Here is a 26716-nt window from a genome sequence, read left to right as displayed (position 1 = left end):
AAAAGTGATTCTGCCCTAGCAGAATTTCTTCATTTGTCTACTTTTAAATGTTTTTCAATATAACTTGCTGTTGAATTTCCAAAAACTTGCTTCAAAGCAAATTGTAGAAACTGACTATTACAAGATATTATTCAGTTATGTGTTTTAAATCTCAATGCTGACAAGAATTTTAACTGTGCTAAGTACTGAAATTTATTAACTCCATTAATGTATCTTATGGGATTGTTCTTAGCATTGGTCTCACAGAGTTGCAGGATATGTTTGTTTTTTCCCCTGTGCTTGCCCTAGTTCTCACCTCAAAGCTCTGTGTATGATGTTTTGTACATCGGCTGGTTTGTTTTATAGCCTGATGTGGATGAAGGCTCAGAGAAAGTAACTAGGCCAAAGTCACTGACTTGGCTTCCATGTCGAAAGGAAGACTAGAATCTGAGTATGTTCTTTCAACTGCACTTTTCTCATTATTCATGAAACCCTGCCTGCAACTTACTTTTTACAATAAAAATGTATTTGAACTAATTAACTTACCTCATCTCTTCCTGTTCATTAGCATTCTTCAACAATATAGTTTACTTATTATTACAAACCATTTATACATATAGAGACATGACAAAAAAGCATCTTCAAACACTATGAGATCACAAAGAAGCTTGAATTAAACAATTTTCTGTATGAAGGGGATTAACTTATTTAATTCTCAGATTGTCTTATTAAAATTTAACCTCATGTGTCTGGATTAGAGTTACAATACATAGATTTAGTAAATCAAAAAGTGTACACAGAATCTGGTGCATTATTATTAATCTTCCAATCTAATTTTATTATAATGAACCTTTTACATAATTTTACATATAGCAATGTCAACAGCATAGTTCATTTTGGTCATGAATTATAATATAAGTAGTGGAAATAAAATATTTTTATTTATGTGTAATTTAAGAATAAAAGATAGAATATACAACTTTGTCAGAGAAGTTTTCTAAACATAAATATTGGAAACCATGTTCAAATTGTGCTGTTAAATTATAATGGAAGCATTTGTTCCTTCATGAATCATGCTGTTACTTTGCTGTAAATCCAATTGCATGCTTTGGGAGAGTATTCTCACAAAACAATTCAAAGCTAACACAAATTACAAAATAATACAGCTACAACAAAAAGTAGGAATAATCTCTACATGCAAATACCACATTAAAAAGGGAAAGGAAAGATACTTAAACCACATAATCACACAGAAGCAAGATGCAAGAGTGATCATTGGATATTTTTCTACTGGTAAATAAAGCCAATTCTCACCGTTCTGAACAAAATGGCTGAACTAAGAGCATCTGATTGGCTATGCCCAAATACCCTCCTCCTCATCCTATTGGTTGAAAGAAGACAAGGGGGAAAAGCACCAAAGAAGCATGGGAATGAAATAAAGATCTGGTTAGTATTTAAATCATTCAAAGGAATAATGTAATAGGAAAGGGAGCACTATTTTAGCATACTTTTCTATTCTACTGTTCTGAATCATTGTATGTTTGGATAATTTACTTATTCATGATAATCTAAATATCATTATAGCATATTTTATCAACTAGAATGGCTAAAACCTCTTTAAGCTCCCCAGGCCATTGAGAACTATAGTGGAAAAATCTGTGAGTTGTTAGTTTTCTTTGAGCCAGTATTAATATTTTCAGTAAGCTGGCCATCTTATATTTACTGTTAATGTTTTTCTAGTTAGAAAGTTCTCCTGCAGTAACTATTGTGTTTGCTAAGCCATTTGATATCATCTAAATCATGTTTTAGTTTAGTCAGCAATATAGAAAGCTAGCCCATGCATCAGAAATTATAAATTAATTTCTTTTAAATCAAATTTTACTAAACTTTTAAGGTAGGGGCCTATGATCATTTAGTGTAAAAACTGAGATTTTGCTATGGGGAAGACAGCCAATCTCTCCCTTAGAATAAACAGATCTTATTTGAGCATATACATTTCCAAAGGAAATGTCAGTTCCAAACAGTCCTCACATATAAGATTTGATGAAATGTCTGGAAAATTCTGATCTACTTTATCTACAATTACTTTTATCAAATCATTAGTTTTATTTCCCTGAATGTGGTAACATTTTGTTATACTGTCTGTAACACTACATTCTGATTACCTCAATGATCTAGTACAATTTTATATTTTCTTTTATTTGAAGTAAATGCTAATTAATTTAGCTATTTATTTAGTCATACAATTTGTCAGTCATCATAATAAAGCTAAACTCTATTATTATAAGAACAATAGGTCCACCAATACAGTCCCAAAAAGAGTTTTGAAACAATGAAATCTAATGATTTGCTTAGTGGGAATTCCAATTTTATAAAAGAAAAGGAAAATCATAATATAATTGCAACAAACAGGTTCTTCGATTCTATTTCAGATGAACTGATCCTGGTCTTAGATAAAATAAAAAAATGGGCATATTTCAGTTGTAACAGATTAGTTTTAACAAAAGGAATAACCATCATCTTACCTGGTCTGGGGAGGGCTTATGATTAGTTTGACTGAAATGAGATGATTTCAGATTATCATCTTCATAATTATCTGCCATCAGTTTCATGCGATTTTGAGTCTACAAAACAGATAAAAGGAAATTTCAATTTCCTGAAACATTAATTTACACTTTTTAATCTATAACATATATTCATTACATTAATACATTCATTACATTAATAAGTGTCAGGCCTATCTAAAGAATGACTTGACGGATTCTAGTCAAAGTTAAGTTCTTTATTTGAATATACCGTATAGACAGAATCTTGCCAGATTAAACCTATACTGGCCTCACCTAATGGCTATATCCTGGGAGATTCTAGAGAATTGTTATCCTAAATCTCTTCCTTTTCCTACTGCCTAGGAATCTGCTGTAGTCCATTACAGTAAATTTAATAAGAGAGTAGAACTTTCCTATCACATACATAAGTTTATCTGAGTAGCAGTATATTTTATATCCCTCCTATTTGGTGGGATGCTGACAATAGAACGTTGGTTTGCAAGGTAGTCTATAAATCAGCGATCCTACTTTGCATAAAATAGTGTGAACATACTCTTGGCAAAACAGCAGTTGTGGCATTTGACTAAAATAATTAATGGATCAGCCTGTGGAAAAAGAGTTAATGGATATACATTTCACATCAGAATTCAAAACAAGTATTTCAGCTCCCGGGGTATCAATTATTTCAAAATTCAAAATAGCTGTTTTGCAACAAAAAAACTTTACCAGCAAAATTAAGTTAGAGTACACACACATATATTAAATGGTTCCAGGCCATCTCAACAAAAACATTTTTAAAAACACATTACAACTGTTAATTCATAGGGTATTTATATCCTGCTTTGAAGAATCACTTTGTTTTCCTTTCCCTTCTATTCTCCTGCTTCACACCAATTTAAATCTCTTATCGGTTGAGCCACTTCATGTATCTGGTGAAGCGAACTGTAGATTTTGAAAGTTTATGTCTTTTAATGCAATTTATTACTCTTCAGCAAATTGTTGAGAAATTAATAAAATGAAGGATTAATGCATGTGCTGATTTAGAGATAATAGACTTGAACAGACTGTTCCGTGCAAATATGAGATTGAAGATTGGTTGGTGAATCCTGATAAAATGAATGTATACTGGTAGAGATAGTTTTCAACGTAAGATCACAATTGAGCCCAAAATTTCTGTTGCTGACTGATATATTTGTTAAGTGAGTTTTGTGACCTTTTTTGCCAGAGTTTTTAAGTGAATCACTGCAGTTCTTAAGTTAGGGACACAGTTGTTAAGTGAATCTGGCTTCCCCGCTGACTTTCCATGTCAGGTCACAAAAGGGACCACATGACCCCAAGACAATGAAACCGGCATAAGTCAGTTGTGAAGCTTCTGAATTTTGATCATTTGACCATGGGGATGCTGCAATGGTCATAAGTGTGAAAAACAATCATAAGTCACTTATTCCAGTGCCGTTGTAACTTTGAGCAGTCACTAAATGAATTGTGGTAAGTTGAGGATTACCTGTAGTTAAGCATGCATGAGAATAAATGGAAACTTTAGCTGACAGTTCTAAATTGAACTGTGAGTAAGGCAAAGATGTGTAATGCTCTTTAGGAATTTGATGTATTTAAAGATTAATATAGACTTTAACTTTTCTATTCTGGAGGAACATTTCAAATAATTTTTAGGTTTCAGTGGATCTTTACAGAAAAGTGGTATCTATAGCTAGCATTCCACAGTGAGCAAAGTTCAAAAAGAATGTTTATTATTCTTTTTATCATTATTTTTTGCAGAACCCTCAGTGACCTCTCCTGGAACCCAAGAGTTCCACAGAAGCTCAGTTGAGAAAGGCTAGATGAATACATATTAACCTTTTCTTGATGACACAAGTGTGTGAGTGAAAGATTTGAAAATGTGTGTATTTTTTTATGCAGACACCATTTTGTCATCTGAAGGATCAAGTGATTTACAGAGAATGCAAATAAGGAGCATGGATCTAAACATGTCAGAGAACAATGGAGTTGTACTCAAAGAAGAAAATTAAGTGAATTATTGCAAATTAAACATAAATACTGAAAAATTAGAAGAAGTAGATATAGGTGTATTCCAACATACAACTGAGGGAATATATTCATATAATGACAAATCACTATTGCAAAATTAAGGAATTGATAGTTTTTCATAAAATGGTATGTCCTTGCTAGATTGCAAAAGATCCTCATTACTATTTAGGGTAAGTAGATTTTGACATATTGACACAAGAGTCTTAAAAATGAAGTCAGTATTAGATTAAATGGTCAATGTAATATAAGATCCAAATATATCTTCTCAATCATCTGAAATTTTAAAATTCAAAACTATTTTCTGCTAACAAAGCACTGGAAGCAATTTGTTACAATAGCTTCTTAAGGATAACATTTAAAAAATAGTGCCTGAATATTTGATGGGTTTATTTCACAGATAAATATATCATCCTCATTAAAATAAATATGAATTCTTATCTACAGCAGATGATTTTATTGTCTGTATCTGGTAATCATCAAGTTTGGGTAAGCCCATGGAGAATGTACTATCTGGATGATGACAATCAAAACGTGAAAGCAGGGGACAATTTAGGTATAATTTTAAGAAATAACAGCTGCAATTATGGACTGACTAGATTGTTCAAAAAGTGAAGATAGTGTAGCAACTGACTGCAATTTCAGGACAAATATTATAGTTAACACACCATAATTGGCTTGGCCTATTGTAATTTCCCAGACTTGCTTGGAAAGGATAGTGTAAGGAGAGAAAGATGTTTTTTCGAGAATACGTAGATTTACAATGTATCATCTTAGCTACAAAAAATGTTATATTGCTGTAATAGACAGTATCTTCACAGAAAAAAACTCCAAGATTTATAAAAGTAACTTTTAAAAATGAATAAGGTCTACCAATATTCATAAAATAGAACTGATTATTTTCTGACAGAGGATCAATAAATCTATGTTGAGAGATGGAACCAATTTTCATTTATTTAACTTTTAAAGGCTTTATATTTAATTTAAATATTATTGTGAGGTTTTTATATGAGATATTTAAGACAACATTGCATTATTTTGACTTTATAGTTGGAAAAATTATATGTACTCATAAAATACAATATAACATAAGCACACAGTTACTAAGAAAAGCAAAGGAATAAGGAAAATTACTTTGTAGAACTTTATTTTCATACACTTTATTTGGTTATTCTGTTTGTCTTATCTTATTTCACTCTATGGAACTATTCCTATTTACTTACATCCAGCTACCAGCTGCAGCTAACAATCTTGTACTACTATTTCTTAGTTGGGCATCTGGCTGATTACCAAATTCTGTGGGAAAGAAATGAGGGACACTAAAATGCCCACATTATGCCTTTTCCAGAGAGGAAAACACATTTTTTTCTCTCACATATGTACATTGCATATGTGAAAATAAAAATCAAAGCAGATGGCAGATAATATTTTGGCCATGTCATGCAGAGGAATTCACTGGAGAAAGCAATTATACTTGGAAGAATTAGTGGTAAAAGAAAACCAGGCCACCAAGGAACACAGTGGCTGGACACCATCAAAGCTGACACCAGCCAAAGCATAGAACAACTCGGAAAACTAATGTAAGACAGAAGATGTAGAGAAACCTGGCCCATAGAATCGCCAAGAGTTGGACAAGACTGGATGGATAATATTACCATCATCATTAACGACATTTAAATCACAAAGTCAGACCATTGAATAACTTTCAGATGTGTAGACTTCAGCTCTGAGAACTCTCAGCCATAGTCTTATTGGGTCCATCCTTCAAGACCATATCTTCCATTTTCTCTAATCGGTTGAATAATCTTGCAGTATGACTCATGGTTCAAGTGGACTGATTAGGAGATGCATGCTAAAGAGATGAACCTCTTAAGCTCAGAGGAAGAACAAATACCTTGTTTGAGTCCTCAGATTGCTATTAAGGTAAAGGTGAGGTTAGGGAGGACAAAAAGGAATCTGATAGAGTGGTTGTCTGGTACATTTTACAAATTTATTAGAAACTATTAATTTTGTTACAAATTTGAATCTAATAGTAGTTGCTACTGCCTTATTATCACACTTCATCATAATGAACTACAATAACTTGGATGAGTTACTAAATATAAGTGACATGCTAAGGAGAGTTAAAATATTGAGGATGGATAAGCAATGCAAGAATCTGAAGCCCTTTTACAAAATAACTTTTTAAAAAGCCAGAATGAAAGTTCTTGGAATGGAAAATTTATTGGTTTTCTGTTCCTGTTCTCTGTCTCCAGCCCATCTGCTCCTTTTTCTTTCCAGAAAAACAAGAGGTAGGAATTTGACAGCATGAAAATGGGCTGGAAGGCTGAGAAAATAGATTTACATTTATGCAGCTCTGAGGTTTGCAGTTTTCTTAAACTTTTTTCCACTTATGTATCTGTACACTTCACATTTCATATATAATGTTAATGTGTTATCCAGCCTAGGTTATGGAAATAACTACAGCTGGAAAGCTAAAATAAACGCAAACTAATCTTGAATTGATGAGGATCAGTTTTCATTAAAAGATAAGGTCTCCTAGTTTAACCCTAACTCCTGGTGATTTTATGAACACAGCCAAATAGCTTTTTTCACAATAGAAATAAACTGGTTTGTCACTGACTTCTCCTTTATAATCCTGCAGATTATTGTTGGACCCCTTGCAAGTGCTAACCAGAACTAACCCTATTATAAAAGGCAATTAGCATACTCTGTGACTCTTGTATTTTAAAGTACTGGGAAATGAAACTATTATTCTTATTTTTATATGCTTTTAACATCCAATTATTGGAATCCATTGATTTATATAGTCACTTAAAATACCAAAACCAGTAAAAAATAACAAAGCAGAAAAAATAGTATACATTAATATATAGTATAAAAAGAAAATAGTAAGTAAAAAAGTAAAAGTCACTATTCAGAGTAGTATGAGCACTTAGGTATAAATTAATCATACAAATAATTTGGAGTAGAGGAACATTTTTGCTTGATATTTAAATTGCTTGGCACCTGCTGATATAGGTCTAAGTAACAAAGCCTTTCTATCATAGCTAAATTCTTCCTTTTTGAAAATAAGTATTTTTCCTTTATTGAACTGTGAAGGATTGTGAAAGCAACCTATAATCTGCTATTAGTTATATACAAGTTCATTGCATTTAATTCTGATCAGTACATTATTTTTTATGGCTCTGATGCATTTTCTGGTACTGTAGATATCAATATCAAAATGCATTTTCTGGTACTGTAGATATCTAAGTGGTTTACAGAGTCAACATATTGCCCCAAAAATCTGGATCCTCATTTTATCAACCTTGGAAGGATGGAAGGCTGTGTCACCCTTGAGACAGTGAGGTTAGCCTACAACACTGCATTCTAACCACTGCATCACCACAGCTCTTGCTGTCAATACCATCAACAAAACCACTCAAAGCCTAAAGCAAGGGTCTTCAAACTTGGCAAGTTTAAGACTTGTGGACTTCAATTTCCAGAATTCCTGAGCTAACATGAGTGGAGGAGGAATTCTGAGAGTTGAAGTCCACAAGTCTTAAAGCTGTCAAGTTTGAAGATTCCTGGCCTAAAGTCTCACTTTAAAGAACCAAGTTGAATTTCCATTTTCCCAGTGTAAAGCAAAGAAGCAAAGCTGAAGAAAACTCGGTGCTGAAGGATGAAATGCAGAGATGTTTTGTAAAGGCCTTCTGGACATAATTCAGTGACATTAGACTGATAGTGCAAGTTGCCACTTCACAGCTGGATGTGCTCATAAAGGCTAGTTGGAAACATCTCCATTTGAAGGCAGCAGTTAAAATGAGATTTTTCCTGGGAATTGTTTTTGTCTGATTATGGAAAAATGCAGAGCTAATTAGAGTGGCATTTAGTAAAAGAGTAAGATAAAATTAGGAATTTAAAAATAATTGCTTTAAGTGAAATATACTTAATCTTGAACAATCTTTACTATTTTACAACTTTGCATAAATACATGAAGCATAGTGTTACTAGAGTATAGTAATTTGATCTTAAAATATAACTTATGTAATGAAAGACAGCATTTACTTTATGTATGCACATGTGTGCATGCATAATTTATATATTGTGTATATTTATTTAAAATATAAAATATAATGTACAATTGTATATTTGTATCTATATGATAAAGTGTTGCTTCCAAATTAACAGAGCCAAAGTAGGCCTATGTTGACTAATAATTTGTTTCCTCTCCCAAAAATAAAGAAACCAAACCAAACCCTGGATAAATGAATGTTTCTTGGTTTCTGATAAGGAAGACTAATGACAATTAGTCATTAGGAAGAAGCTATTAATGCTTTGGCACAACTTTTTTCACTATTCATCTTTGTTGAGAGGTTTTCTTTCTTTCCCTGTTTTCTGGAACAGGGAACAGATTTATTAATGTGATGCCAAAAATTAAACATTGTACACTTCCAAAATAAGCTGTGAGAAACAATTTTACAAATATAGCTACAGAAGGAGGTCAAACAGCATTAATATAAACTTGGTTACTGTAATGTTCTAATCTTTTGTGAAAAAGATATGATGCTGCAACAGAATGAGAAGTAATTCTGACAAATCTAATGAGGTCTTGAAAACTTTGTCAAGAATTCTCTAAACTAATACGATAATTATTTTATTGAAAATAACAGCTTGTGGTATGATATAGCTCAAGTTCTTTTGATTTTCATGTTCATATACAGATCTGGAATATAAAGCAGACTACCAGCAGATTATCTTTGAACAGAATATCTGCTCTTTATTTGCACACTTTTACAATTTGCAATCATTCTACTGGATGTCATTTAACAATCAGTTTAAATTAAATTAAACTGAAAATTAAATATTAGCATAGAAGTGGAGTTGTTTCTCCCTATACTTGTTTAAAAAGTTCAAATATTTAGTGCTCAAGTAAATCGCCTGAGTACAAGAAGAAAATTATTTTAAGACAGAGATATGATAGAAGGCAAGTTAAAAGCTGCACCTAGGGCTATAGAATCTAAGAGGCCTAAAGAAAACTGCAGCTAAAATTAAGAATGCAGTGATGAGGAAAGGTTAGTACACCTTTGGTTCATGAATGTGACAGATGGGGAAGATGATGTAGTTGGCCTAATTTAAAAAGTATTATCTATATGAGAGAAAAGTTGTTTTCTGGGTTCAACGGACGTCTTGTTGTTGTTAAATAAAGAACATTGAATATATTGTTTCTTGACATTTATAAGGTAGTGTTGCCAAACCTGGCCATTTCTAGATATGTGAACTTCCACTCCCAAAATTCCCATAGCTAGCATGACTATTAAAAAGAATTCTGAGATGGCCAAGGTTAGGAAACACTTCTGTAGAGTAATGCTGTACTTAACATACATATATCCACATCATATAGTCAAATACATTAAAGAAGGAGAAAGTAATAGGTATTAATTTGATATGGTTGATAGGTAATTTAATGATCAATTGATTACTGAGCTTAACACAGGTAATACTATATCTGTAGAATGAATGTAGAATGTTTTAATGGGCATGTGACATTTTAATAGGAATGTGAGTATGAGGGCCGACTACCCTTTGCGGAAGTGTTTCAAATAAATGTTGCACATTACATCTTCTTGTAAGAACCCAGCATTATCCAATCATCATTATCCAATCAGACAGAACTTCCTCTATTGTATCACTATGGAAAAATATTTTCATTATGCCTTTTAGACTAAACTTTATTGCCCAAAAAGATTCCAAAGAAGAACATATGGTTTGTTTCACATTATTATGATGAGTGCAGTAGGTGAACCATGTCCTCCCTCGCTTACAGTCTGTCAATCAAAGAGTACCTATGTATCTTCCTATGCAGCAGTTTTCTTCTCCATGATAGTCTGCCATCACCTACTTTGGTTGTGGGTTTTCTCCTCCCTGAGTCTGTGTTTGTGTTAGAAGAATCTGGGGGCAGGGCGCAACTGATGCTGCATTGCTGAAGGGACATGGTCTCACTGGGTCACAACAAAGGTAAACAGTATTTACCTCAAAGTAGCAACTGGGTTTATGCTTTTACGAGCAGATGTGGAAAAACTATCACGCTTAACTAAATGTATAAACTAAATGCACAACCTCTACTGAAAAACTCTGTGTAATGTCCCTTAATTGTCAGAGACTGAGGGTAAAAAGTTTCCCTGGATTACATATGACCCTGTTCCATCTCTGCTTCAAGCTTTCCATTAACATATTAAATTGTCTGTAAATTTTCCTTGGAATTGTACTTTCTCACTCCTGCCATGAAGAAAATAATGAACTCTTTCAATGTCAATTGCCACAAAGGCAAGGCTATGTACGTTACTGACTTACCATGTTTTAAAGCAAATATTATGTTTGTTTGTTTATTTATTAAATGTATTTGGTGTCCATCTCATTTTGAAGAGACTTTTGATAAGCAGATGTTGTTCAAGATTTGCCATGCCAAACATTTCCTAGGAAATATTAACAGTATTCTAGGGCATAAATAATTCATTTGAGGCCCAACCAGCGCATTCTTTTGAAAAATTATCACATATGAAAGGCTACAAACTATTAAATTGGATCCAGAAACTCAGATTTTTGGGGGTGGTGGTCAGTGAATGTTAGTTATAACTATATTCTAGATTGATGTTTCTGAATTAATATATTTAGGAATAATTGAAGAAATTAATGTAACAATGTACAGAATTTTCAGTTTAGTAATATAAGTATATAAAGAAGCTCAGAACTACAGCACTATTCAAATATCCTGTTTGCACTAAATAGAAGTATTAAAATATGCGAGGTTTATTGTTCAAGGCTATTAAAATAACTGCTCATATTCATATTCTATTAAGAACTGTTCATAACATGCCATTTTGGAAAAGAATTGGTAGTAGATAACAGTTCACTTAATGTACTTTTATATACACTCACAATATTATATTTTAATGTAACTCTTTCATTTAAGAGTCACCTGTGGCAATTGGGCAGCACACAAGTTTAATAAATAGATAAATAATTTTAATTTATTCTCGAAAAGATAAGAAACTGCTGTAAATGGGACATAGCCAAAAGATTTAAACTTTACCATTTGATTGTGTCAGTGGAGTTATCAAAAATTTAATTACTTCATATAGGTTTTCAAGTCAATTATTTTAATGAAAATAAGTGCAAAGAAAAGATGGTTTATTCTACCAACTGAAGGGAAGATGAGAAGTACAATTAAATTCATAGATACAAGATATAATTTAGCTGTCATGCATACTTAAGTGATAACTATGTATAAAATATTTCTTTGCAACAGATATACTGCAACAAATACACTAAAGCCATTTGAAAAATGGCCTCAATAAGTCTCCTTTTCACTGCTGTCATCAGTGGCTATTGAATGTCCTTTCCCCTCTGGGCATGTCCAAAATAATATTTTAAAACTATCTTCCTAATTGTCTCCCATCTTGTTTTTTTAATGGCATTTTTATTTAAACGTACACCAAAACACTGCGAATGAAGAGCATCACAAAGAATAAAAAGATTGACAAGCAGCCAATGTTAAAAAGATGGAAGAAGAAATCTGCATAGCTTGGGAGTATAAATACTCTTCTCATCTTATGAAGAGGCATACTAGATGTTATATATCCATATTCATATTTGCATAGAGCAAGAAAAGTGGATGAAATTACTTTTCTAATGTAGTAAAAAATGAATCCGAATATGAGTAAAACAATCCTTAAACATTCTTGAAGAGTAGGTACCCCAAACTCAGTTAATTATTCAACTATTGTTATTTCTAATACCATTGATCTAAAGAAAGATATCTTAGTTTTCTGGTTTTCTACCAAATCTCCTACTGAATTCAAGTCCATAATAGTGTCCAAAGGGAAGATGAAATGATGTTGAATACTCTACCTTTCTCTTGCTCTTCTCACCTGCTGGAAGAGACATGGGAATAGGCAGACATCCAAGAGAAACAGATGCAGGTCTGAGAGCTAGCATAAAAAAACCCTACTAGAGTATGGGCCTTACTCATTAGACGATGAACACCTGGCCAAACAAAATGGTGGGAAGTCAGCTACAGTACTCAGTTGAATAAGACTCTGAAATTTGCAGAAATGGATTCAAGATTTGCACACATTCTTTTTTTTTTTTTTTAAATAAATTTTATTAAATTTACAATTAAAAACATATCGACATTACATACACAAAAGGAAAAAAACAAAAAAGAACACTCGGTCTTACAAACTGGAAAGAAAAGAAGAGGAGATGTAAAAGAAAGAAAGAAACAAAGGAAGAGAAAGAAAAAAGAAAAAAAGATGCGTTTAAAAACAGACAATATCCTTTTTGACAGTCTGCAAGATCCATTCTCCTACCTTAATTTGAATACACACATCTTATCGATATCTATGCTTAAATTACCCATTGTCCATTAAGCAGTTTATCTCTGGACTAACCAATTATACCAAGAGTTCCAATTATCGTAAAATGTTGAAGCCTCTTTGTTTTTAAGTGCTATAGTTAATTTATCCATTTCTGCACAATCACATATTTTCTGGATGACCATTTGTTCTGTAGGTGCATAGGGTGATTTGCACACATTCTATGGGTACAGGATCTTACTCCTCCAAATTTAGAGCGGTCCTTATATTTCAAATGTATAATAGAATTAAATCAGCCAATACTGTCACTTAATTATGACATTATGAAGACTGGCATTCCAATTTTGCACACTTGAAACTGCAACTTATATCTATTAGCATTTACTATCTGAAACTTCAAAACCAGACTAGCTTCTGTAATGACAGTCCAGGAGGTAGCACTTGACAAGTGAGAATCGGGGAGAGACAATGAGAAAAGGTCTTTATCATAAAAGTGCAGTGAAGCAGGCTGAGAGAATTTCAGTTGTGTTACATTATCACTCCTTTCACACCCAGTTAGCAGGATGCCTGATTCTTAACCAAAGATGTGTAAGTGACTTATTCGGGATCAAATGGACTTAAGATTTATCCAGATGCTGAATGTCAACACATTGCTTTAAAAGAAAAACTTTCCTTTAGGCACTAAATAATTCTTTAAACAGTTCTGAAATTAACTGAAATGGCAACCAATCTCACTAAGACTTATCAATCTATCTTCAACAAAGTTGCTGCTTGTGCTTCTTTGTACATTTGCTTTGATATAGCTGAGTTCAAAGCTACATCAGAATAACAAAATAATAGAGTTGGAAGGGACCTTGGAGATCTTCTAATCCAACCCCCTGCTCAGACAGGAGACCCTACACCTTTCTGGACAAATGGCTGTCTAATCTCTCCTTGAAGCCCTCCAGCATGGAGCACCCACACCTTCTGAAGGCAAGCTGTTCCACTAGTTTATTATTCTCAACTGTGAGGAAATTCCTCCTTAGTTCTAGGTTGCTTCTCTTCTTGATTTGTTTCTATCCATTGCTTCTTATCCTGCCTTCAGGTGCTTTGGAGAATAGGCTGACTTCCCTCTTCCTTGTGGCAGCCCCTTAGATATTGGAACACTGCTGCTTTCATGTCACCCATAGTCCTTCTTTTCATTAAACTAGGCATACCCAATTCCTGATACCGTTCTTCATATGTTTTAGCCTCCAATCCCCTAATCATTTTTGCTGCTGTTCTGATATATATCAATTATATATCAGTGATACATAGGCAGAAAAGATTATCCATTCCTCACCACCCTCCAATCCCAACTCCAGGAACTATTTTTTGCAAGAGAAAAAATGAAATCCTTTCCCAATACTTCAAAATTCCTGGATACTAAAGTGATGGGGACTGTTCAGTGTCAGATTAACACAGGCTGTCTGCAAGAGCCCAGAAACAGCTATGAATGCACACATGAATGTCCCTTTGTCTGCACCTTGTAAACACTGCTGATAGCAACATTATTTAGGGAAAGAATTCTACTTAGCCTTGCTATTGTGTCTTTCAGAAAAGTTATAAAACTTGGCTGAATGATAAAACTAGTACTTTCCTTAAGCCTGCTGATTAATATTGCCTTCACTGTATCGGATGCAGAAGTTCGACGTGGCTAGTTTTTCAGTACACAAAGGAGATGGCTATGCAAATGAGAGGTATGGGCTGTAGCTTATGAACAATATTAGATGTAGATTTCTTCCTGATAAATAAGTACTGCTGATTCACCATGGCTTTCCTTCCTTTAGAACCAAGAATTCATTCATGTGTTCAGTAACTCAGGAAAACAGGGCAGTTCTTAGCCACCTTCTAACTTAACATCTAGATCCTATTACTCCTCGGACACAATCTTTCAGTACCCAAAAATATGTAGGTTTTTTTTTAATATTGCTAACTATTTGTACTTTAATTAATAGTAATGAAACAATGAAGCAATGAAATGTCTCTCAAATGGGCCAAAAACTGGTAAGAAAATCATTTGAGGGTTTTGTCTGATGGCATTTTGCCCAGACACATCAACTTGTATGTTATGTAAAGGGGCAAAACAAAACAAAAAGCCCACCCTGACTTGCCTGCTAACTATGTATAATAAAATAATTACTTTGTGATCCTACTGGGGATTGAATGACAGGAACTTTCAACAAGATATTTTTTGCAAAAATCAACTGGCAAAAGTTAAGATGTTAGATTTTTAATTTGGGGGGATTATACTCCTCTTTGTTACATTTAGATGTGCAAATTCAGAAGAATTACTTCCTAAGTCATTGTGAAGATACTTCTGCAGCCCAACTTCATCGAGCATTAATATGTTACTTATTGTTAATTACATATCTGCATGCCAAAATATATGGATGGGATAAGAAGTTGCTTGGAAGAAGTGGAAGTTACTTTTTCTCTGTCACTCCCCTCACTCATCCTTTTCCTGAAATTACTGAGGATGAAAAAAAAAACCCTCTCCTTGCCAATTTTATTTCTGTTTATCCTGCATTTGCTCTGATCCACAGAAATGACTGCTGTAGAGGCCAAACTAACTTCATTTTGCACAATCCCAGCTGGTATCAGTTTCTGTGTAACGTTCTGCTATAATAGTATCTTGGACTGGACTACTATATAAATTGACAGCAAACTACTACTCATTCCCCCCACCCCACCCAAAAAAGAAGATTGTGGAAAAATAAGAGAATATAGTATATAGGAACGGAGAGGGGGGGAAAACTCCACCAAAGAGAAATTTGACCCTTTTTTTCATTTACGTGTCCCTCTCTCTTCAAAGATGATGGCATTAGTGTAGGTCAGGAAGTTCAGTTGAAGAAATCATAGACAGAAACAGAAAAGTAAGAGGAGAGGAGGTAAGAGAAAAAAACTGCAAACTTTAGTTTGATTTATTGACAACTGGAGGTTTTGAGCGAGAACCAGGAAAGCCAAAAGGTTATAAAATCCCAGTGGTATCATAATAGGCAGAGGATCTAATATAGGAAGGAGAAATCAGGTTTTAAAGAAGAAACAAATGTATCAGAATTTTGCAGCAGTTTGAACATCTGGAAAGAATGAGAAAGAACAGATAATCAAGAAGAAATTGACCTGAATCCAGATTTTCCAAGTCAGATTCTTCTAAATCTGGTGTAAGGCTGAAACCTAAGTAGACAGTTTTTCAGATACAGAAACAAAACAACATAAAACAGAACATCTTCAATTTTAACTAATACATATTTTTATATTCTTGGGAAATGAAGGATTATTGACCTCAGAATTTACTTGGCAGAAGTTAAGCATCCTGGTTTTCAGAATTAAAGATAAAGATGAGGGAGATTTAGTGTAAGACTTGGACATACTGATAAGAGAACATCAATCTGAGAGATTACCAAAGCATATTAAACATTGTTAAAAAGCAGTCTTTTTTAGCATCATGATACAAAAACAAACTGCATAACATGTTTTAGACAAAACATTTTTTTTACATATATCTTAAAAAGTCCTAACAGGTAGCATAGCACGACCCCCAGGAAAGAATGTGTTACAGTTGGAAAATAACTTCTCGGAAATCATCAGCTGAGTTCTGAGTTGAGGACAGTAGAGGATAACTTGTCCAGAATGAGAATTCTTGATATTGGAAGTAATGCTGAATTGTAAGGATACCAAAAAACAACAACACCCCTCCCCCCCCAAAAAAGAAGAAAAGAAACCAATGTTAAAAGAGGTTACACTGTAAAATAATAGCTTTATGGCAATCTTCATGCCACTAGATTGGGAACAAAATTTAAATACAGGAAGGCACCTCATTGAGAAAATGTATATTGCGACTAAATTTCCAGGTTACAACAGCATACCAAAACAGTGTATCAAGTACTCACAACGTCTACATACTGGATATACAATTTGCATCACCTAATCAAACGTCAGCAAGAAAACAACCAAGGATCCCTCATTTCAACCCTGAGCTACACATATTCTCCCTTATTTGTATCAACTTTGCAATTACAGCAGAGGTGGTATTTAGCAGGTTCTGACCAGTTCTGGAGGACCAGTAGGGGAAATTTTGAGTAGTTCGGAGAACAGGCAAGTATCACCTCTGACTAGCCCCTCCCCCATATATTCTCTGCCTCCCAAGTCCCAGATGATTGGCTGGGTCTTCTTTTGTTGCCCTGCATGGGAGAAAGGAGCTGGAAAGCAGGTTAGTGCGGTGGGGAGGGAATGGGATTTTGCAGTAACCTTCCCCCAGGAGTGGGGAGGGAATGGAGATTTTACAGTATCTCTCCCCTGCCACACCCACAAAGCCACACCATGCCCACCAAGTCACACCCACAGAACCGGTAGTAAAAAATTTTTTGAATCTCACATTGAATAACAGGTAGCCTTCAGCTTAACATTCAAACCATTCATTTTAGGATGGTTTGAAGTTACAACAGAATCAGAAAAAGTGCCTTATGACCCAAAGATTCAGAGTTACACCCACTGCACCATCCCTGCCATCATATGATCGTAATCTGGGTGCTTGGCAATTGGCTTCCATTTACGCTGGTTGCAGTGTACTGCAACCATGATGGTGATTTGCAACCTTCCCAGTGAGCTTCCAACAAGTCAATTAGGTAAGCCAGACTTACTTAACGACCATGTCATTTGCTTAATGACCATGTTGACAATAACTGTAAAACTAGGTCTGGTCATGTAAAGACTCGCTTTAACACTGTGTTGCTTAGCACTGACATTCTGGTACCTATTTTTTTTTTTTAAAAAACAAGTTTTATTAATTTTTAAAACACACAAATTATCATTATTCATTACATGTTTAAACCTTTTTTCATTGTAAATTTAACAAGTCAGATAAATTATGATTCTGTTTTAAACCATTTCCATATAACATACCAAAACCTCTTATTCAATTTCTCTTTACTTCTCTTTACTCTTATTCAATATCATTATTATTATTTCATCTGTTTCTTTCTGACTTAGTTACCATTATTCTCATTCTATATTTCTACAAGTTTTTACTAATTCTCCCCCCCAAAAAGACATATACACACAACATACAAAACATAAAAAAAATCTTTTTGGAAAGTAACTTGGACCCAGGTGTCTCTCTCTTCATGGACTTCAATTATATTCATGCTCATCTTACATATCATTACTTATTTTATTTACCATTCTAAGCCTTCTATATTAACTTCTCCACATATTTCACCCTTCTTAATTCTATCTTAATTAATCATCTTAGTTTGAATCATTATATTTTATCTTTTGTCCATTTTTTATCATCCCTTTGTCTCATTCCTTATAAAAAAGAAGAAAATAAGTTTCTCCTGAAATCATTAATCAGAGTATGATGCCTTTCTATCTCCCCCCTAAGTTAATCAAATTAATCTTTAAAATAATATCCAATACCCAATCCGATTTTGCTTGGTACATTCTATCTAACTAATACATCCAACATAATTAAGTACATAATTAGACAGTAAATCCAAATATTAAAAAAAGATACTATAATAAAAATTTTATAATAACATCAATACCATAATCTTATTAAACTCTTTAATTAAAACAGTATTCTAAACCTCCTATTATTAAATTTTAAAGCCAATCATTTTTAAACATTTTAACATTTTAATCTCTTATCAACTCTTAAACCATTACAATACTACCATCTCATCTTATGTACCTTGCAAAATCTTTTTTTTTTAAAAAAAATTATACTTTATCCATTATCCATAAAAAATTCCTTTTTTTCATTTAATTTCAAAACGTTGTAGCTTTTCTCCACCTTTTTCCTTTCTTTCTTCTCCCAACAAACCTTTCTACCCCCCCTTCTTCTAGCCTCTGCCTTACCGGCTTCCCTTCTCTGTCGTATTCCTTTTCCCTTTTGTTTACTATCATCATATTGGTTTTGCACCTTATTTTTCCCTTTCTTAAATGTTTTTAGATCTTAAGTCCTTAAGTCCTTTAGTTTTCTTCTTTTCTCTTCTTTTCTTTTCTTTCTCTCTTCCTTCTTTCTTGATCAAATTCTGAGATTCATTAAAAATGGCTCCTTCCTTTCTTTCTTGTTCCTCTGCTGTCTTCATCTGTTGTAATGTTTGTTGATAGTTAGTAAGCGCCATTTCTAAAAAAAGGAAAGCTTCTTCCACACCATCTTTACCATTTTTTTTTGCTTATTCATATTCTTTTCTTAGTTCCTCAACAGAAAGAGCCATTATAAATCTTTTCTTTTCTTTTCCCCTTCTTTCTTCTTACAACAACCAGAATATTCAAAAGAAAATAAAAAAAAATAAAACAGTCCCAAAGTTATCAGTCAGTCCAAACCAAGGCAGAGTTCTCACTTTCTCCTTCTGGGGTAATATCAATCAAAGAGAAAGAAAGTCCAAATCTGTTTAAAGTCTTATTGCAATATATTCTAGTCTTCAAATCCTTAAGGCATCTGCTCCAACAAAATCTTAGCATACAAATATTTTCTTTTTAATCCTCTCTCTTCCCACTCATCGCTTAAAACCGATTTTCACCTAAAAAAAATAGGTTTCTTAATATCCAGTTATTTATTCCGTAGGAAAAGAGGGAAAGCTATCCTTTCAGCACCTTCAAACAGCCGCTTTTTTCCTCTTCTGGCAGGTATTATTCAGAAAGTCCTACTTTTCAGGAATTTTATTAAATATGTCTTAGAGTCCTAGGAGCCAAGAAAAACTTTCTCCTCTCAAGCACTTTCTCCACTTCCTCCTGCGCATTCTTACCCGGCTGCCAGCTTCTTTGTGGCGGCCATTACAGACCGCCGCTGCACCGTCCTGGGAAAAGGGGTTCTGCCGGCCGGGGGGGGTCTGCAACACCCCAAACCCCTCTCCGGATCCCCCTACCTTCAGCTGCCCCTGCAGGGCAGCCTAGCTCGCATACCCGTCTGGGTCGGAGCCCCAAGCGACTAGCGCGGCGGGGATCGCGCAGCTTCGCAAATCCTGCCGCTCGCAAGCCGACAAACCGGAAGTCCCCCGACATTCTGGTACCTATTGTGGTTGTTGAAGACTATTTGTATTAAGTATGAAGGTGTTAAAAGAAAAATAGTGACACTATTAAAAAAAATGAAGATACCATAAAACAACTCAGGCTTTTGGAGTGGATGAAATAAACTATGTGAAACCATATTGTGCAAGAGATGCAGTCCTCCTGATCAAAACCATTTCTTTCTTACATTAAAATTCAATTTGTTAGACTACAAACTGAGTTAACTGTAATTCTGCTTGCAGAGCAGAGTTTTATTTGCTTGAGTGCTCATGCTGTTAAATTTCTTCCCTTGGCAGATCAAACGTGCCTTCTTCTATATGTTACCAAGTGGAAACCTTTTATTTGAGATGCATTACTATTGTAATGGCTTGTAAAATATATTACTGATTTAAAGCAGATATGTTCACTCACACCAGGAATGGTGCTCTCAAAAACAGATGTGGCTGGAATAATTATTTATTTACTATGCTTATATACCACTGTATGAATCTAAATGATCTATAGCCTGCGGTGTACCAGACTGTTCACAGTGTCCTCACTGCCATTTCCTTTCCAACCCAATAGCCACAATTCTTGCCCCAGTTCCATTACCTCCAAAAGAACCACATGTATTATGCATCAGCTACATAATTTCATTCTGCCCCAATTTTCAGAGTCCTGCTAGGACCTTTGCATTTCTCTGTAACAACTACTTATTAATGAAGTTGTTCTGAATTGAAATATTCCTCTGAATTTAATCCAGTTCCAGTGGCATGTTCAAAAATATTTTCTGTGCAGTTGTTATCACTCTTACTTGGCACAATACTTCCATTACTGATCATACTAAGAGAAATTAAGTTTTATCTATAAGTTGTGGTTCTTTCATTCATGTTCTTTGAACTTGACTGTGCATTTTTTCCTGAATGCCATCACTCTGTTAAACAAATAATTCCCTCAACACCATCAAACTATTTACTAAGTCTGCATTACTTTTACTATTAATCCTCCCATCCTTCCTTTCACCCATATCCTCCCATTTATGACTGTATGACAGTAACTTTGTTGCTTGTATCCTAATAATTTTTATTGACTGTTTCCTAATATGATTTGATTGCTTATTGTACCCTATTATTAAGTGTTGCACCTTATGATTCCTTACTCTTCACAAATGCATCTTCTTTTTATGTACACTGAGAGCATATCCACCAAGACAAATTCCTTGTGGTCCAATCACACTTGGCCAATAAAGAATTCAATTCAACTCAATAAAATTATTGCTCTATTTCTTTATATACATGTAAGAGCTCTCTGAATAATAAACATATTGAAAGTGGAAACTACAGCCTTTTTCCTAAAAAAAATATTTTTAATCATTTATTTTCTGGACTAATTTTATAAGACTGCTCAACTCAAACAAGGTGACTTGGGTTGGGGATCTACAAAACTTTTAAAACCTAAACTATTGAAGGTATCACAGGAAAATCAATTTGCACTGGCTTCTGTCATTATTAATCTGCCAAACAGCAGATTATATAGTGGAACCTTCGGTCACAACCATAATTCGTTCCGTAACTTCGGTCGCAACCCGATTTAGTCGTGACCGGAAGCGAGACTGACTGTGCGTGAGCCTTTAAAAAAAAATTGGCATGGAAGGGGAAATCGGTGCGGAAAGGGAATTGGCCCTGGCTGTGTTTGATCCCCACCTGATTTTTGAATTGTGACCCGATTCAAAAATGTGAATTTTTTGGTCACAACCCGATTTGATCGTGGTCAGAAGCATTCATGACCAGAGGTTCCACTGTACTTTAAATTGCCACAAGGCATAAAAGAAATATATTGTGACACATATTTGATAAATAAATTATATACAAATACAGCGATTCCAACTATTTGAACTTATTACCACACACAAACAGGGCTTAGTTATGAGTATCCTCATCAAAATATCTGGGCCTTGTAAGATAGCATTATGTTCCTGAAGCAGTCCTATTTATTCTTCAAACTCAAAGTTTCCCAATCTATAGTTTATCATAAACCAGCTGAGAAGATAAGCCACCTATGTTTGGGGAAAGAATTGTAGTAGTTACTGTGAAGTGACAATATATGGTGACAATTATATTTCCTCTTTAGGAAATAATGCATGAAAAATGGCAAAAGTTCATCTGCAAAAAGTGATTAGAGGGCTTCTAAAATTAATTAAAAACAGCAAAGGGAAAATAATGTCCTCAAAAAAAAATTAAGAGCATCAAATATCTTATAATTACAACAGAAGAACAAACTTAAGAAAATTAAACATCTTAAAAGAAAAAAAGGGATGTTGGCACTAAATATAGTAAATTAGGCCCCCAATGGTTTTTTCTGCCAAGCATATTTCACAAATAGTGGACTCTTACTAAAACGGCCCCTTCACAATCAGCCATATGCTGTATAACAACCCTCAAGCAAGGATAACGCAGGTAACACAAAAAGCAGAAAAGATAAACACTTCTCCTTATTAAGCACGTTAATCCGCCAACCATGTATGACTTCCCTTCCATAAAAATACTAATAAGAATCTGTTTATCTTTCCAAGGTGGCTATTACAAACATACTATATAGCTCAGGAGCATCCATATAGAACAGAGTCCTCACTCTAGTGGCAGGAAAGCCTTCTGAGTAAATTCTCTGCTAACTGGAAACTGAAAAAAGAATATCTCACTCTTTGATGTAATGGTGTTTCCGTTTTCTGAGAAATTTGAAAAACATGAATACTCTAGAGCAATGTCTCTCAACCTTGGGAATTTTAAGATGTGTGGACTTCAACTCCCAGATTTCCAACTCAAATCTTAAAATGTTTAAGGTTGAGACATTTTGCTCTAGAAGAAAGAGGTGCTAGAGGAGGCAGGAATCAAGAACATTTGCTCCTGATAAGCTAAAAGCCTCAGAGCGCTGCAAAAGTACCTGTTGTTTCAGCTGCTGAACCAAGCGGTCTTTTTCACGTTTTAATCCAGCGACTTCCTCCTGAGTTTTTTTCTTAGAGGACGAAAGCTCCAGGAGAGCAATGTTGGCATCTTTTTCACTAATGGCAGCTAGAAGGGCTTCTTGTCTGAAAAAAAAAAAGAAAAAAAGAAAAAGAAAAGAACTGATTAACTTCACTCACCCTGCTCAAATGTATCTGGCCCTGTTCATAATTTAATGCCAATTCCTGCTTTGTGTTCCTTTTAAAATATCAGGATGCATCTAGTTAAAGCTATGGTCATTTTAGGACTCTTATAGAGGTGATATGTTGAGGGAACTATAAGCCGCATTGGCTTATAGAACTGCAGAAAAAACGATAACTACCAACCTGCCTTCCATTAAGGACCTATATACTGCATGAGTCAAAAAGAGGGCTGTGAAAATGTTTACAGACCTCTCACATCCCGGACATAAACTGTTTCAACTCATTCTCTCAAAACGACGCTATAGAGCACTGCACACCAGAACAACTAGACATAAGGACAGTTTTTCCCCGAACGCCATCACTCTGCTAAACAAATAATTTCCTCAACACTGTCCAACTATTTACAAAGTCTACATTACTGTAACTATTAATCTTCTCGTCGTTCCTATCACCCATCCCCTCCCACTTATGATATCCTTATGATTTATATAGATTGTTTCCTAGTATGATTTGATTGCTTACTTGTACCCTATGACTATCATTAAGTGTTGTACCTTATGATGAATGTATCTTTTTTATGTACACTGAGAGCATTTGCACCAAGACAAATTCCTTGTGTGTCCAATCACACTTGGCCAATAAAGAATTCTATTCTATTCTATTCTATTCTATTCTATTCTATTCTATTCTATTCTATTCTATTCTAAGCATTCACTGGAGTTTATAGCAGAAGTATTTGCTAAACAAATCTATTGGGAAATCTCATGATAGCAGTGAGATTCTATCAGAGAACTGACAGTCCCTTTAAATATGACCATATCCTGAATATCCTCTTTATGCAAGAAAGTTGTATGTACACATGCACACCTAGACAGCTTCCTAAAGCAAGCTATATCCAGTTAAACTCAGAACAAGTTACATACATCCGCCTACCTTATCATTTAAAAAAGTTAAGCTTCAAAGAGTTTCAGTTCATTTTTCAACTTAAAATGCCCTGTATTTTTATGAAATGCAATATAAGCTGCTAACATATCAAAGGGAAAAAGAATTCTCAACAAGAGAGATCATGTCAGAATATTTCCAGAAGTACTGCAGAAGTTCCTCCTGCTCAACAAAATTCTCACCATGTGCAACCACTGAATATGGAAAAGATTAGTGTACAAGGTAGCAGCAAATGCATGGAAAGTTTCTACTTCATCAGTTTAGTCATCACAGCTTTAATGCAGTACCTTATAACACAGGTTGCCTGCATGGTCCTACTACAAACAGCTCACAGATTCATATTCAACTGTAGATACTTCTCAATTTGTATCTGAGCCTGCCCATGCAGCAACACATGTTCTAGATTTGTTATTCTGTTCAGTGGAATTGGCAATGTGGAAATGGAGGCAGTCTGTATTACTTTAACTGTCTTGGAGTAATCACCTTCTCATGAATAAAGGCAAATATGCATATCCCAGGATAACGCTGCAGGATCCAATCTTGGTTGGTCACTGGGGCCAGAGGTTTAGTCTTCTGAGTTTTCGGACTCATGCTGGAGCCCATCCTCTGGGAGCTTCTCTCTCACCACAATATGTCACACAAGTCCAAAAGCTGTGAAGACTAAAGCTGTGGTGCTGACCCAGATTGGATTCTGCAAAGTCACCTTCTGGACAACTTTATGTTGATTATTTATATGAAATCTGCAGGAGAGGGGGGAATCCATGAAAATGGTTGTCTCCAGAATTCAGAATATTTCTATCTATATTCCAAAAGTTTCTTTTTCTCCTTCCATTACATCTCCATGAAATAGGCCAGAAGTGCTTTTCCATGCTCATGTTTTCACCCCCTTTAGAGGGGCAATTGTTGGGTACCTGGGAAACAACCTTCTATGTAATTCCTAAGCAACTGATTGTGCTTCCTTAGATGTGCCCAGCTTCATTTCTGCTTTTAGAGGGTTAGCTGCCTAACAGCTCAATTAAACAAATAATATATGCATGATATATTGTTCACATTTAAAATACAGCTGGAAAATCCATGGTCTACGTATTTTTTGAATCTACCTTTCAGAGCCCCAGATTTTATGTTCCTGAGGTTTTGTTCCAAAAACACATACACATGCAGTACAAATCACTTAAATATTAAAAAAACAACCCAAATAATCTTGCACGTTCCAGATTTTAAACATTTTCAAACCACTTTTACTATAAATTATAATTAATGTTTGTCAGAAGAGGCACCCAGCTAAATATTCTTCACTTATAAATAACATTGGAATTATATTAAACCTTAGACATGAATTATTTCTGGATTTAAAGAAAAAGCTATTGAAGAACCACCTCCACATTACTGGAAAAACTATCTAGATACTGATGAAGTCTGAACTCCCTGCAGAGTCTCTGAGGGAGTCCCTTCAAATGTGTAACCAATACCACAAAGACATCTCAGATATGACTTTATAGACTGGTCTCTTACTTAAAGATACATCAAAGGTCAAGACCATGTGTTGGTTACATTTCTATTATTCCCACAGTGCAATGACGTGAAAAAATTCAATGGCCTGAGGTCAGAATAGTCCACTCATAAAATGATTTATGGCCCGGCAGCTCCATTCCTCAGGTCTATGGATTTTATTACAAAATAAACCTCAGAACAAGATACAATTTCCTGTCTCAGTGAACAGCTTTTACATAAGGACACCTGGACAGCCTTGCAATTATTTAAGTGAAATAATAGGTCTGAACTACACTTGTTGCTGGTGTTCGCATCCTATAGCTGCTAACTTTTAAAATACTCTACATAACCATCAAGTAGACTGGCAAACATTTAATACTAAATTAAGAATACTTATATGCTGGATCTATTAGCAAGACAGGACAGAAAATTTGCGACACAAAAAATTGTACTTTGGCTGCTAGTAACTTGACTTTTTAAAACTGCTTTAAAACTGTTAAATCAACACAAGAGAATATTCTTTTTCTTAAGATAAGCTCTTGATTGCTGTGCAGAACAAAAATCTATTTTCACAAGGACATACTTCACTATTCTCACATAAAGGACATAAATCAGTTACTCCAAATGTCTCTCTCTCTCTCTCTCTCTGTGTGTGTTTGTGTGCATGCATACACACGCTCATGTGTGTATGCAATAAACAGGGCTACATTTATTGTGGTGAATGCAATATGTAATAAATGTTACAATTTATTAGAAAGGGTTAGAGCTTTTCATTTCTTTTAATATATATGTGATTCCTATAAGCCTTAAATTATGTTAAAAACATTTAAATGGTTTGTTTATAAGGTTGTCAAGACCTCAGTTACGATGTAGCAGTATACATAAAGGAAAATATTTGGAATTTATATGGTAAATTGCTGATCAAAACTGGGGACAATTTAGAAAGCAGAAAATACTAATACAAATATTATGTCCCCAAAACTTCCTTGCAGCCCAAATCCTATCACAAGGTTCTTGTAGCCAGGACTGATGCATTCCTAGATAGCAATAATGAAAAATGAAACCCAACATTATGGACTGGGGTCATTTAAATGTATCAATATGTTTAATATATAATATTTATTTCAGCCTTCCATTAGTTTGAGTTGTGCCCATTTAGTAAAATCCAAAAACAAAAATTGTTTCCAGGAAACTGCAGT

At 34.4% G+C, this 26716-nt stretch overlaps 1 protein-coding gene across 10 annotated transcripts in view; it reads right to left on the bottom strand.

The window, feature by feature from the left end:
- ERC1 (ELKS/RAB6-interacting/CAST family member 1) overlaps nt 1-26716 on the bottom strand; it is a 146508-nt gene that overhangs the window by 12362 nt on the left and 107430 nt on the right. For 5 of the 10 annotated variants that reach the window (XM_087968589.1, XM_087968591.1, XM_087968593.1 and 2 more), the window contains 3 exons: nt 22883-23027; nt 2505-2603; nt 1294-1360 (listed from right to left, as the gene is read on the bottom strand). In XM_087968589.1, coding sequence (XP_087824715.1) covers nt 1334-1360; nt 2505-2603; nt 22883-23027 — 271 coding nt within the window. In that variant the 3' untranslated portion in view covers nt 1294-1333. Of the gene's footprint in view, nt 1-1293; nt 1361-2504; nt 2604-6330; nt 6484-22882; nt 23028-26716 lie in introns of those variants that run through there. The other 5 variants (XM_087968584.1, XM_087968587.1, XM_087968585.1 and 2 more) reach the window with 2 other exon arrangements.

The sequence above is a fragment of the Notechis scutatus genome, chromosome 6 (assembly GCF_049901735.1).
Source record: "Notechis scutatus isolate UNSWTSFEM ecotype Mainland chromosome 6, rNotScu1.2, whole genome shotgun sequence".
Taxonomy (NCBI): domain Eukaryota; kingdom Metazoa; phylum Chordata; class Lepidosauria; order Squamata; family Elapidae; genus Notechis; species Notechis scutatus.
The sequence above is the reverse complement of the archived record's forward strand: the minus strand, read 5'-3'. Positions and strand labels throughout refer to the sequence as shown.